Below are 13,950 nucleotides of genomic sequence, written 5' to 3'. Positions count from 1 at the left end.
ACAGGTAAAGGCATGGAAAATGTTTTCAACAAAATCATAAAAGAAAATTTCCCTGACCTAAAGAAGAAGATGCCTATCCAAGTGCAAGAAACATACAGAGCACCAATAGAATGGACTAAAAAAGAAAGTCCTCTGGCACATAATAACCAACAGATTAGATGTACAGAACAAAGAAAGGAAAGGTGCAATGGAAAAAGAGCAAGTAACATAAAGGCAGAACTATAAGAATTACACCTGACTTCTCTTATATCTTTGGTTGTAAGCCTAGCTTTTAATGGCCAAGCCATCTCTCCAGCCCCACACCTGACTTCTCAATGGAAACTCTAAGCACTAGAAGGTCCTGGACAGATGTGCTGCAGGCTATAAGAGACCACAAATGCTATCCTAGACTACTCTACTCAGCAAAACTTTCAATCACCATAGATGAAGAAAATGAGGCATCCCATGATAAAACCAAATTTAAGTAATATCTATTTACAAAACCAGCCCTACAGAAGATACTAGAAGGTAAACTCCAACTTTAAGAGGCTAAATATATCCAACAACACACAGGGAATAAATAATCCAAGACTAACAAAATTAAAAGAAGAGAAGCATACAGATACACACATACACACACACACACACACACACACACACAACAACAACAACAACAACAACAAAATCACAGGAATCAACAATCATTGGTCATTGATATCTCTCAACATCAAGGGTCACAATTCCCCAATAAAAAGACACAGACTAACAGAATGGTTGAAAAAGACAGGCTCCATCCCTTGACTGCATCCAAGAAACATACCTCAACATTAAGGACAGCCATCATCTCAGGGTAAAGCTATGGAAAAAGGTATCCAAACAAACAGACCTAAGAAATATACTGGTGTAGCCATCTTAATATCTGACAAAACAGACTTCAAAGCCAAACTAATCCTAAGAGAAAGACACTATATACTCATCGAAATAAAAATTCACTTAGATGGTGGTGGTGCATGCCTTTAATCTTAGCACTCTTTGGGAGGCAGAGGCAGGCAGTTCTCTGTGAGTTTGAGGCCAGCCTGGGCTACAGAGTGAGTTCCAAGACATGTGCAAAGCTACACAGAGAAACCCTGTCTCAAAAAAAAAATCAATTCTTAGCATCTATACACCAAACACAAGGGCACCCAGGTTTATAAAAGAAACTCTACTACAGCTTGAATCACATATTGAACTCTCTTCAATAGACAGGTCATCAAGACAAAAACAAAATTAAAAACTAATACTGGAGCTAACTGGTGTTGTAAACCAACTGGACCATATATCTCGGACACAAAGCAAGCCTCAGAGACAAGAAAGCTGAAATAACCTCTTTCATCCTATCTGACCACCACAGATTAAAGATGGATCCCAACAACAACATAAAGAGCAGAAAACTTACAAACTAATGGAAATTGAACAACTCCCCACTGAATGAAAAATGGGTCAGGACAAAGATTAGGAAAGAAATCAAAGACTTTCTAGAATTGGATGAAAATGATCCCACAGCTAAGCACAGTGGAACACACCTTTAATGACACTGACAGCATTCAGTGTCAAAAGCAGGTGGATCTCTGTGAGTTCAAGATCAGTCTTGTCTACAAAGCAAGATCCAGGACAGCCAGGGCTGTGACACAGAGAAAATGTGTCTGGAAAAAAAGAAAGAAAATAATACACAATATACTCAAATGCTCAAACTTACGGGACACAATGAAGGTGGTTCTAAGAGACAAGTTCATAAAACCAAGTGTCTACATTTAAAAAAATGGAGAGATCTCATACTAGCAACTTAAAAGCACACCTGAAAAAGGAGCAGAGGACAAGAAGTAATCAAACTCAATAAAATACTAGACGAAAAAGTACTCAATAATACTATCAAACCCAATCCAAAAATAAATCAAAAAAAGATTATGCACCATAATCAAGTAGGCTTCATCCCAGAGTTGCAGGGATGGGTTAACACAGGTAAATAAAAAAATATAATTTGTCTTATAAACAAACTAAAAGACAAAAAACACATGATCACCTCATTAGATGTCTAAAATGCCTTTGACAAAATCCAACACCCCTTTGTGATAAAAGCCTGGAGAGATCAGGAATACAAGGAGCATACCTCAACATAATAAAGGCAGTTTACAGAAAGCTCATATCCATCCTCAACTTAAGTAAAGAGAAACTCAAAATCAATTCCACTAAAATCAGGAATAAAACAAGGTTATCCACTCTTTCAATACCTATCCAATATGGTAGTTGAAGTCTTAGCTAAAGCAATAAGACAATTGAAGGAGACCAACAGGATACAAATTATAAAGGAAGAAGTTAAAGTATCTTTATTTGTTGATATCATAGTATACATACATGACCCAAAACATTTTCATCCAGGAAATTCCTACAGCTGATACACACTTTCAGCAAAGTGGCTGGATACAAAATGAACTCACAAAAATCATTAGCCCTCCTGTTTACAAATGACTAATGGTCTGAGAAAAAAATCAGAGAAACAAATCAAAGAAACCTTTCACAGTGGTCTCAAATAATGTAAAATATCTTGGAGTATCCCTAATCAAGGAAGTGAAAGCCTTGCATGATCAAAAACTTCAAGTCATTGAAGAAGATATCGGAAGTTAGAGCATAGTAAAAATGCCCATTGCTACCAAAAGTTATAAAAATAATATTAAATAATAAAAGAACTTCTGGAGGTAATCACCATCCTTGATATCAAGTTGTATTACAAAGCTATAGTAATAAAAAAACCAGCATGGTATTGGCACAAAAACAGATACATCAATCAAGGGAATCAAATTGAAGACCCAGACATAAATCCTCATACCTACGGGTACCCAATTTTTGATTTAAAAAAAAGTCCAAAAATAGACACTGGAAAAAAAAAGCATTTTCAACCAATGGTTACACAATGTTAGGACTACTGTAAGAACATGTAGCCATTGTGTGAAATGCTGAGTTTGGATGTAGATTGGTTTCATCATTATAATAGGCTACATACCCTTGTCCTCACTGAAAAGGAAGGATGTCACCAACACTGCAGATGTAAAAGAGTTCAATGTGGTGACTACAATTACAGGTCAGTCAACTCTTCTATTCTCCCTGGGGTCTCCATCAGCCTTCCATATGATATTGTAAAATGCAACCTCATTCTCTGCTCCTAGAACATTGTAAAACCCAGTTCCCACCTGTCTTAGTTAGGGTTTCTACTGCTGTGAAAAGACACCATGACCACAGCAACTCTTATTAAAAAAAAAAAAAAAAATTTAAATTGGGTGGTTCACTGACAATTACAGAAGTTCAGTCTATTATCATCATGACAGGGAGCATGATGGCGTGAAGGTAGATGTGGTCCTGAAGCTGAGAGTGCTTCATCTTCCAGGCAACAGAAAGTAGACTGACTGTCACTGAGTGAAGCTTGATTGACTGAAGCTTGACTGACTGAGTGAAGCTTGAGAAAAGAGACCTCAAAGTCTGCTCCCACTGTGATACACTTCCTCCAACAAGGCCACACCTTTTAATAGTGCCGCTCCCTTTGGAGGCCATTTTCTTTCAATCCACCCATCTGAAGGAATTACTGCGCTGCTGCAAATATAAGGCCATACCTTACTGTACAAGTTTAGATTTCTGTTCACAACCATTTTTAACTTATTTATCCATCTACAAGGCACTTCAGGGCAAGAATAAAGTTCCTACTCATGCCACACTATCATTTCTCTTTTAAAAGTAATTTAACCTGTGGTGTGTGTGTGTGTGTGTGTGTGTGTGTTGTTTGTGTGCTGTGGCAGACATGTGGAGGTCAGAAGACAATTTGTAAGAATCTTCCTCTGCCTCCACCATCTGCAACTGTATTCACATTAAAAGTTTCAAGGCTATAAAAACAAAACAAAACAAAACAAGAAATTGGAAAGAACAGAAGCAAGGGCAGACCACACACACACACACACACACACACACACACACACACACACACACACCAGATGTAACACCAAGAAACTTAGAAAACGAAATCCCTGTAAGCCCAGCAGGAATGTGCAAAGCCCAGCACACTTTGAACCAGCATCACTGTCTTCTCATCTACTTGCTCTCTTCCTTTGGAGCATGGTTCATCAGGCCGTTGCTGAACTTTCGGTACCTACTTAAAATACCTACTTAAAAGCAGGTAGTTGGGGGTGGCATGACTTAAGGATCCAAAATCAATGCATAATATTAAAATCTGGACTACCAGGTACTCTGTATTCTTAGATGTGCCACATGAGAAATACATACCGGCACCTACAGGGTGCCTGTTTGTAAAGACAAGCCTGACCTTGAACTACTATTATAGTAGAATGAGCCAAATCTGGATGTGCATAACAAAGTAAGAGAAAAATTAATTATGAGAAATTGTTAATATTTAAAATAGCTTGAGGAGACATAATGGTCAAATATAATGTAAGTTATCATTTCAACAAATCTACTCTAATGAAACATTTCTAGATAATTAGAGAACTAGAGATATGAAGTCTATATTAAACATTGCTAAGGACTGTGGTCATGGAGACTAGGTAAAAGCAAGCAGACAAGGAGGCAGACTAATGCTTACAGTCAGGCAGGTTGTGCTGCTGGCCTCTGCCCTTCGTCACTGGGCCAGTTTGGCAGGGCTATGCAGTGGCATCCTTGGCTCCCACATACTAGATAGAGTAGCGCACCTGCTTTAATCTACCTCACTGAGACCAGCGTCATGTGTTCACAGAGAAACAATCTTTAGAAGCACTTTTCTGCTAACATAAGACAGTGTGAAAGTATTAAATTCCATTTTTATAATTGCATCGCTTTATCTCTCCATGGAAATCCCTGTTAAAATGCAGAGGGAAAGGATTAGACTTAGTGGCTTGCCATTCAGACTCCAGAGAAGCAGAAACATGAAGCAAATGCTGCAGGATAACTCCAGAGGACCAGGGGCCTCCTGGGGGAAACACCATTTGCAGGGGAAAGAGAGACACCAAAAAAAAAATGAAAGAAAAGAAAAAAGGAAAGGAAAGGAACTAGAAAATTGGAGTTTTTCTAACTATTTCAAATTATAACTGAAAAGTTTGTTCCAAGCCATAGAGTCACTAAATTGAGCTAATGGAAGAGAAGTTTCTAGACAGGGATGTGAAATTAGTGTGAAACAGCCTCCATTGCTATGATGGTTGTGATTATTTTGGAAGGGAAAACGAGAGGAACAGGGTACTCAATGGCACTAATAGCCAGGAGCTGCACACGGAACTGTAGAGTGCTTTTTAGTTCTTGTAACAGGATAAACTTTACTCCGCATGACTGAGTACCAGTAGAAGTGCTCAGAGGCCAGTTTCCACCAGTCTGTCAAAGGAGAGTACCTTTTAGACCACGTAAGGCTTCACAGGAGAGAAATGGAGAGAGCTAACACGCCCTACTAGCTTTTACTGGGTGCAGGCTACACTGGTACTGTGCTGATGTTGACTTTGTGCATGGACTCGTCATTGGGATCCTTGCCTTCCAAAGGCTTCACAAGAAGGAATGTGCATGGCCTGCTCAACATGGGGACAACAGGATAACTAACACAGGAGGGTTGTAGTACTCCAGTTTGCCAGAGAAGTAAAATTTACATCGGTCCCATGGAGGGGAGCTACTGGAGAAGTAGGAGATGAGGCAGGGAGGGTGAGAAGAGATGGAGGAGAAAAGAGAGAGGAGAGTTGGTAGGGATGTTAGGAAATTGGCTCATGCAGTAATGGAGTTGGGCAAGTTCACAGTCTGCAGATGAGGCTGGGATGGGAGATGGAAGAGTAAGGATAAGTCAATGCTGCCAGTGATCTGGAGAAAGAATCCCCGGTTCCTCAGTAAACATTGCTTTGTCTGTGGTGAGGCTTTTAACTGATCCCACGAGGTTCACGCACACTGTGGGGCAAAATATAATTTATTTGGTCTATTGATTTAGATGTTAATCTCATCTGAAGGACACTGCCAGGCATAGGCTTTTTTTTTTCCACCACATATTTGGGCACGGTGGCCAAGGCAATAATGTTTTTCATATCAGGCCAGGCTGTTTGTGAGGGAGCCGGGTCCATGATTTGTCTCAGACCAAGACGCCTGTTAACAGTCTATTTAGGAGGAGGCTATGGGGGTGTGGCTAGTAAATTGGGGATATATAGTGCCTTCCCCTCTGAGACAGTAATCCACTTCATCCCACAATCTTGTCGCTGTCAGGCCTCCTCCCCATCCGCATTGTCATCGCCAGGAGCTGATACAGAAGCAGGGGAGCTGAGCCTTCTGCCTCGCTCTGCTTTTAGTCAACAGCAGCGGGTCCACCCTAAACTGCTTTGCATTTCAAAAGACCTGGAGAAAGGGACAGGCTTTCATTTATCAGCACTGAAGTTCTTTCAAGCAATTCATATTTTTTCTTTTTCAGGTCGAAATAAGTAATGACATTGACTCGGATATGCGGCTCCTGGACTTAAGTTAGGGAACAAAGAACCACTGGCCTCTGGCACTGGGGATCCTACAGCGTCACCTTCCTCCCGGATGGCAGGACTGCAACCCCTGTGGGCCAGCGAACAGGGAGCTGCAAGGTCTTTGGTCTCAGCCTGTGTAACATTAGCCTTGTTTGCTAGATGCGTTCTGGGTGTTTGGGTGGGTATTTTTTTAGTCATCTTCTTCTTATATGAACACTTGTAAATTGTAAAAAAAAAAAAAAAAAAGAAAAAAGAAAAGAAAAGAAAAAAAGAAAGAAAAGAAAAACGAAAAAGAAAAAATGGTTTTTATTTTTTTTCTTTTTTTACAATATTTAACTTGAGGCATGCAAAATGAAAAAAGAACCTGTGGAATTTTTCTCAAAGTCATTTCTAAGGAGACTGTTTCTGAGGTGAGTGTGCCATCCAGGCTGCTGAACCCTGCTGGGCTAATGGGTTTGTGTAAACAGACATTGCCTGTGGGCATCAGACACAAGGGTAGACCTGTGGCAACTTGTACACAAGCAGGATCCAACTATCAAACTAAGCCTGGATCACTGTTTAACAGCACCAGACACAGACAAAATGTGGAGTCCCTTGTTCTCGATTTCTGAAGACCCCCACAGCCATATTATGGCGATCTAAATTCCAGATTCATGCATATCTTGTTCTTGCAATATTCTGATATTATATGTGTTGTGAGTACAAAAGATGAGAAATGATTAGTGGAGGCCCTTCCCCTGTGGAGGGAGCTAGGCTGTCTCTGAGGCTCATATTTCCTGCTCTCTGTTTCACTCCCAACACTGATGTCAGATCTAAACATACAGCTCAAGGACTGCAAGATAGAAATCACAACCATAAATCTCTAGCCAGAACATTCAAAGCCTATGGAATTCTCTATAGGAACCTGTAAAGAAAATATTTATGTCTGAGGTACATCAATTTTTCATTTTCCCATTCATCCCAAGAACCAAGAAAATTACGTTGGAAACCTAATTTTCTAAGGAAAAAGAAAGGTCTATCTTGAAAAATAATAAAACAATTGTAAGGCTTTTTAAGTTTAAGCAAAATGTACACAATGGTGAAATACATAGATTCTAAGGATACAATGTAACTAATTTTGAGAAATGGACTAACAGAATTACCAGTTTCAATCAAAATTCAGAACATGTCTGACACTTCGGAAAACGTCCTTAGCACCCCTTTTTTCGTCAGTCTCCATGATGCCATCAACCCCCATTGTAAACTGCAGTGTGCCTGAGTTAGTCTCCTGATTTAAACATTACTCTCATCTGGTTTTCACCAAATATCTGGATATTGTAACATGTCCAAATGGATACTTAAAACCTGAGTTGGTTCTCACTGCTTAAGTTTCACTGCATTGCTGATTAACTGCTCTTGATGTAAGGCAGGTGCTTGTCTCATGTTTTTCTGTCTCTCCATTAGTTCCCATGTGAAAATCCATTTGACTCCTTTTGTATACACATGAAAATGAGTTTTCTCTCTGTCAAGGTTCTGTTTGTTCACTGTTTGCTCCAGAGATGGTCCAATGTGACTCACACATCTCTAAGATACCCATAAAACACTGGAATTGTTGTAAATTTTTGTATGTTTGTAGAAGTCTCTCTGCTCCCCCTCCTTCCTCTATGTACATAAATTTCATGAGTCTGCTAATGATCAGAATTGCAACCACCTCTGCCCTAATGCCTCTAAGTTCATGTCCACTAGGTTGTGTCCCTTTAGTCAGCTGACATTGATATTTACCGAGTCTATCCTACAGAATAAATCTTGATTCTAAATGAAAGGGAGCTCTTAGAACCTGAAAGATGGTGCCATCACACTGCAATTCTGCAACTGGGAGAGCAGGAGCCCAGGACAGGAAGCAGAAGAATGATACAAAGCCCAAGTCTTCTCTCTGAACCATCTTGGCACCAAGCCTAACCAGTCATGGCCCAAAGAAGGCTGTGTCTTCTTCTGAGTGAAAGATTTACCTTTCTTTGGGGCCTCCTGCTATGTTATGTGGCAACACGAGAGGCTGGGATACCTCTGTCTTACTTATTGTAGCTTCCAAATGTGTCATAAAGCTAGCAAAATTCAGGCAGAAAACAGATGAAAGGATTAGAGGATTCTCAGGCACAAATGTCCTGGGCATAGAGCAGTCCACATCAGAGAGAAAGCACTCTCCTAGAATCTTAGCCTCCCTTCCACCTGCTGTCTGAAGGGAGAGGATGTGTCTCCAAAAAAAAAAAGACACTTGTCTCCACACTTCTCCAAAACTTGAACACAGTTGGTTCACTTGTTTAAAAGACAACTTGGCACCTTGTTCTAGTGAAATATTAATTCATTTCCTTATTTCTTCGGGGAAAAAATGGGTCTTTCTGTCCCTACAGACCTAAGTAAGAGAGGGAGATATCTTTGAGTAGCTGAACCTGACAAGATATGGCAAGGGACTGCCTACCTGCTTCAACCAACAAACAGCATGCTCCTGATAGGAGAAATTTGTCTCCATTAGAATCAAATAAAATGTACGTTATGAAGACAAGAAAAACCATCATGACTGCTAATTTGAGTAACGAATAAAAACCAAAATTGCACTTTTAATTTCTAAAAATTAGAATCTTGCCAAGATTAAACAGACTTTAATTTTAAAAATGACATCCCCAAGATGGTCTCACTATGCAAAACATCTTGGGTGAAAAGTTTTTAAAACAAGTACTTACAATTGTAAGTCACTTTTATAAAGAACTTGGAGGAACTTTACAGTTGCTTACAATTAGGGTGTTCCAACTTGACATTTTAGACCAAATAAGTGGCACTCTTCTGTGTTTCCTATGGGGCCAGAACAGCGGGCTGGCTCAGAACAAAACAACTGTGCTTACTACCCACATGGGCCATTTCCAAATCAACTCAGCATAGGAAACTGACTTAAACAGGAGCTTCTCTTCAGTCAAATAAACTTACTTGCTGGGAAAAGACTCGAGTGCTATTTGCACTGTGTATGGCCAGAATAGCACAAGTGTGGTGTTCTTACCCTGAATGAACACTTGCTGCTAGAACTTGAAACTGAATGGGATTCAACTCCGTTTAGGAAGTGGAATGGAACCCTAGCTTGCCTTACAAAAAAACACTCTGCTTTTGAGAAAGGGGCATTCTGGTACTGTCCTGTCTTTTCTATAGCTCCAGGACAGTGAGTTGGCTGGGATCAAAAGAAGAGGGCATCCTACCCACATGGACTATATCCAGATCAACTCAGCATATGAACCTTACTAAAAGAGGAGCTCCTCTTCAGTCTAATACACTTACTTGTTGGGAACATACACGAATGCTATTTGCACTTTGTATGGCAAGGGAAGCACAAGAGTGGTTGTCCTTACCCAAAACTATCTTTTGCAGCTAGAACTTGAAACTGAAGGGGATTCAACTACATTTCCGGAGTGGAATGGAAACCTAGCTTGCCTTACAAGAAAAACACTCTGCTTTTGAGAAAGGGGCATTCTGGTACTGTCCTGTGTTTCCTGTAGCGCCAGAAGAGTGAGCTGACTAGGAACAAAAGAAGTGTGTTTCCTACCCACAAGGGCCATATCAGGATCAACTCAGCATAGGAAAATGACTAAAACAGGAGCTCCTCTTCAGTCCAATACACTTACTTGCTGGGAACAGATGTGATTGCTATTTGAACTGTGTATGGCAAGGGAAGCACAAGAGTGGCTGTCCTCACACTAAAGTAACTTTTGCAGATACAACTTGAAACAGAATGGGATTCAACTCCGTTTAAGAAGTGGAATGGAACCCTATCTTGCCTTACAAAAAATACACTCAGCTTTAAAGAAACGGGCACACTGGAACTCTGTTGTGTTTCCTATTAGGCCCGAAGAGTGGGCTGGCTCAGAACAAAAGAACTGTGCTTCCTACCAACATGGGCCATATCCAGATCAATTCAGCATAGGAAACTGACTTAAACAGGAGCTCCTCTTCTGTCCAATACACTGTACTTGCTGAGAACAGACGCAAGTGCTATTTATACCATATATGGCAAGGGAAACAAAAGAATGACTGTCCTTACACCAAACTAACTCTTGCAGCTAGAACTTAAAACTGAATGGGAGTCAACACCATTTAGGAAGTGGAATTGGACCCTAGCTTGCCTTACAAGGAAAACACTCTCCTTTGAGAAAGGGGCATTCTGGTACTGTCCTGTGTTTCCTATATCACCAGAACAGTGAGTTGGCTGGGAACAAAAAAAGTGTGCTTCCCTCCCACATGTGCCATATCCAGATAAACTCTGTATAGGAAACTGACTAAAACAGGAGCTCCTTTTCAGTCCAATACACTTATTGCTGGGAACAGACGGGAGTGCTATTTCCTCTGTGTATGGCAATGGAAGCACAAAGGTGGCTGTCATTACACAAAACTAGCATTTGCAGATAGAACTTTGAATAGAATGGGATTCAATTCCGTTTAGGAAGAGGAATGGAACCCTAGCTTGTCTTACAAAAAAAAACCCCACTCTGCTTTAGATAAAGGTGCACTCTGGCACTCTGCTGTGTTTCCTATTTGGCCAGAACTGTGGGCTGCCTCAGAAGAAAAGAACTATGCTCCCTACCCACATGGGCCATATCCAGTTGAACTCACCATAGGAAACAGGAGCTCTTCTTGAATCCAATACACTGTACTTTCTTTGAACAGACACGAGTGCTAATTGCACTGTGTATGGCAAGTTAGGCACAAGAGTGACAGTCCTTACCCCAAACTAGGTTTTGCAGCTAGAACTTGAAACTGAATGGGATTCAATTCCATTTAGGAAGGGGAATTGAACACTAGCTTACCTTACAAGAAAAACACTCTGCTTTTGAGAAAAGGGCACTCTGGCACTCTCCTGTGTTTCCTATAGGGACAGAAGGGTGAGTTGGCTCAGAACAAAAGAACTGTGCTTCCTACCCACATGAGCCATTTCCAGATCAACTCAGCATAGGAAACTGACTAAAACCTGAGCTCCTCTTCAGTCCAATACACTTTTCTTGCTGGGAACAGACCTGAGATGTATTTGTACTGTGTATGGCAAGGGAAACACAAGAGTGACTCTCCTTACCCCAAACTAACTATTGCAGCTAGAACTTGAAACTAAATGGGATTCAATACCGTTTAGAAAGTGGAATGGAACCCTAGTTTGCCTTACAAAAAAAACACTCTGCTTTTGAGAAAGGGGCACTCTGGCACTCTCCTGTGTATCCTATAGGGCCAGAACAGTTAGTTGGCTCAGAACAAAAGAACTGTGATTCCTACCCACGTGGGCCATATCCAGATCAGCTCACCATAGGAAACTGACTAAAACACGAGCTCCTCTTCAGTCCAATACACTGTCCTTGCTGGGAAGAGACTCGAGTGCAATTTAAGCTGTGTATGGCAAGGGAAGCACAAGAGTGGCTGTCATTAACCCAAACTAACTTTTGCAGCTAGAACTTGAAACTGAATGGGATTCAACTCCATTTAGGAAGTGGAATGGAACCCAAGCATGCCTAACAAGAAAAACACCCTGCTTTTTAGAATGGGGCACTCTGGAACTGTCCTGTGTTTTCTATAGCTCCAGAACAGTGAGCTGTCTGGGAACAAAAGAAGAGTGCTTCCTACCCACATGGGTCATATCCAGATAACCTCAGCATAGGAACCTGACTAAAACAGGAGCTCCTCTTACTTGCTGGGAACAGACTCGATTGCTATTTGCACTGTGTATGGCAAGGGAAGCACAAGAGTGACTGTAGTTACCCAAACAAACTTTTGCAGATAGAATTTGAAACGGAATGGGATTCAACTCCGTTTAGGAAGTGGAATGGAACCATAGATTGCCTTACAGAAAAACACTCTGCTTTAGAGAAGGCGGCACACTGACACTCTCCTGTGTTTCCTATTTAGCCAGAACGATGTGCTGCCTCTGAACAAAAGAACTGTGCTTCCTACTCACATGGGCCATATCCAGTTTTACTCAGCATAGGAAACAGGAGCTCCTCTTCAGACCAATACACTGTACTTGCTGGGAACAGACCTGAGTGTGATTTGCACTGTGGATGGAGAGGGAAGCACAAGAGTGACTGTCCTTGCCCCCAAAAAACTTTTGCAGCTAATACTTGAAACTGAATGGGATTCAACTCCATTTATCAAGTGGAATGGAACCCTAACTTGCCTGACAAAAAAAAAAAAACCACTCTGCTTTTGAGAAAGTGGCACTCTGGCAGTCTCCTGTGTTTCCTATAGGGCCAGAGAAGTAGGTGAGCTCCAAACAAAAGAACTTTGCTTCCAACCCACATGGGCCATATCCAGTTCATCTCAGCATAGGAAACTGACTAAAACAAGAGCTCATCATCAGTCCAATACATTTACTTGCTGGGAACAGACCCCAGTGCTATTTGCACTGTGATGGCAAGGGAAGCACAAGAGTGGCTCTCCTTACCCCAAACAAACTTTTGAGCTAGAACTTGAAACTGAATGGGATTCAACTCCATTTAGGAAAGGTAATTGAACGCTAGATTGCATCACAAGAAAAACACTCTGCTTTTGAGAAAGGAGCACTCTGGCACTCTCCTGTGTTTCCTATAGGGCAGGATCCGTGAGCTAGCTTAGAACAATAGAACTGTGCCTCCTACCCATATCGGCCATATCCAGGTCAATTCAGCATAGGAAACTGACTTAAACAGGATCTCCTCTTCATTCCAATATACTGTACTTGCTAGGAACAGACACGAGTGTTTTTTTGTACTGTGTATGGGAACGGAAGCACAAGAGTGGCTGTCCTTACCCCAAACTAACTTTTGCAGATACAACTTGAAACGGAATGGGATTCAACTCAGTTTAGGAAGTGGAATGGAACCCTAGCTTGCCTTACAAGAAAAACACTGTGATTTTCAGAAAGGGGCCATCTGGCTCTTTCCTGTGTTTCCTATAGGGCCATTAGAGTGAGCTGGCTCAGAATAAAGGACTGTGCTTCCTACACACACGGGCCAAATCCAGTTCAACTCAGCATAGAAAAATGAATAAAACAGGAGCATCTCTTCATTCCAATATACTGTACGCCTGGGAACAGACATGAGTGCTATTTGCACTGTGTATGGCAAGAGGAGCACAAGAGTGGTTGTCCATATCCCCCAACTAACTCTTGCAGCTAGAACTTCAAACTGAATGGGTCAACTCAATTTAGGAAGGGGAATGGACCCTAGCTTGCCTTACCAGAAACACACTCTCCTTTTGAGAAAAGGGCACTCTGGTTGTCAACTGTGTTTCCTATAGAGCCAACACAGTGAGCTGTCTCAGAACAAAAGAATTGTGATTCATACACAAGGGCCATATCCAGTTCCACTCAGCATAGGAAACTGACGAAAACATGAGCTCTTCTTCTGTCAAATAAACTGTATTTGTTGGGAACAGACATGAGTGCTATTTGCACTGTGTATAGCAAGAGGAGCACAAGAGTGGTTGTCCTTAACCCAAACTAACT

General features: G+C 41.1%; 1 protein-coding gene across 1 annotated transcript in view; it reads left to right on the top strand.

Annotated features, from left to right (window-relative positions):
* The window catches only part of Nkain3 (sodium/potassium transporting ATPase interacting 3), a 675,857-nt gene extending 666,643 nt beyond the window's left edge, over window positions 1–9,214 (top strand). The window contains exon 6 of the mRNA XM_006979266.4: window positions 6,425–9,214. Coding sequence (XP_006979328.2) covers window positions 6,425–6,438 — 14 coding nt within the window. The 3' untranslated portion in view covers window positions 6,439–9,214. The remainder of the gene's footprint in view (window positions 1–6,424) is intronic.
* The last annotated feature ends 4,736 nt before the right edge of the window (window positions 9,215–13,950 follow it).

This window comes from Peromyscus maniculatus, chromosome 2 (genome assembly GCF_049852395.1).
Source record: "Peromyscus maniculatus bairdii isolate BWxNUB_F1_BW_parent chromosome 2, HU_Pman_BW_mat_3.1, whole genome shotgun sequence".
NCBI lineage: Eukaryota > Metazoa > Chordata > Mammalia > Rodentia > Cricetidae > Peromyscus > Peromyscus maniculatus.
This window is presented reverse-complemented; position numbering and strand designations above follow the sequence as displayed.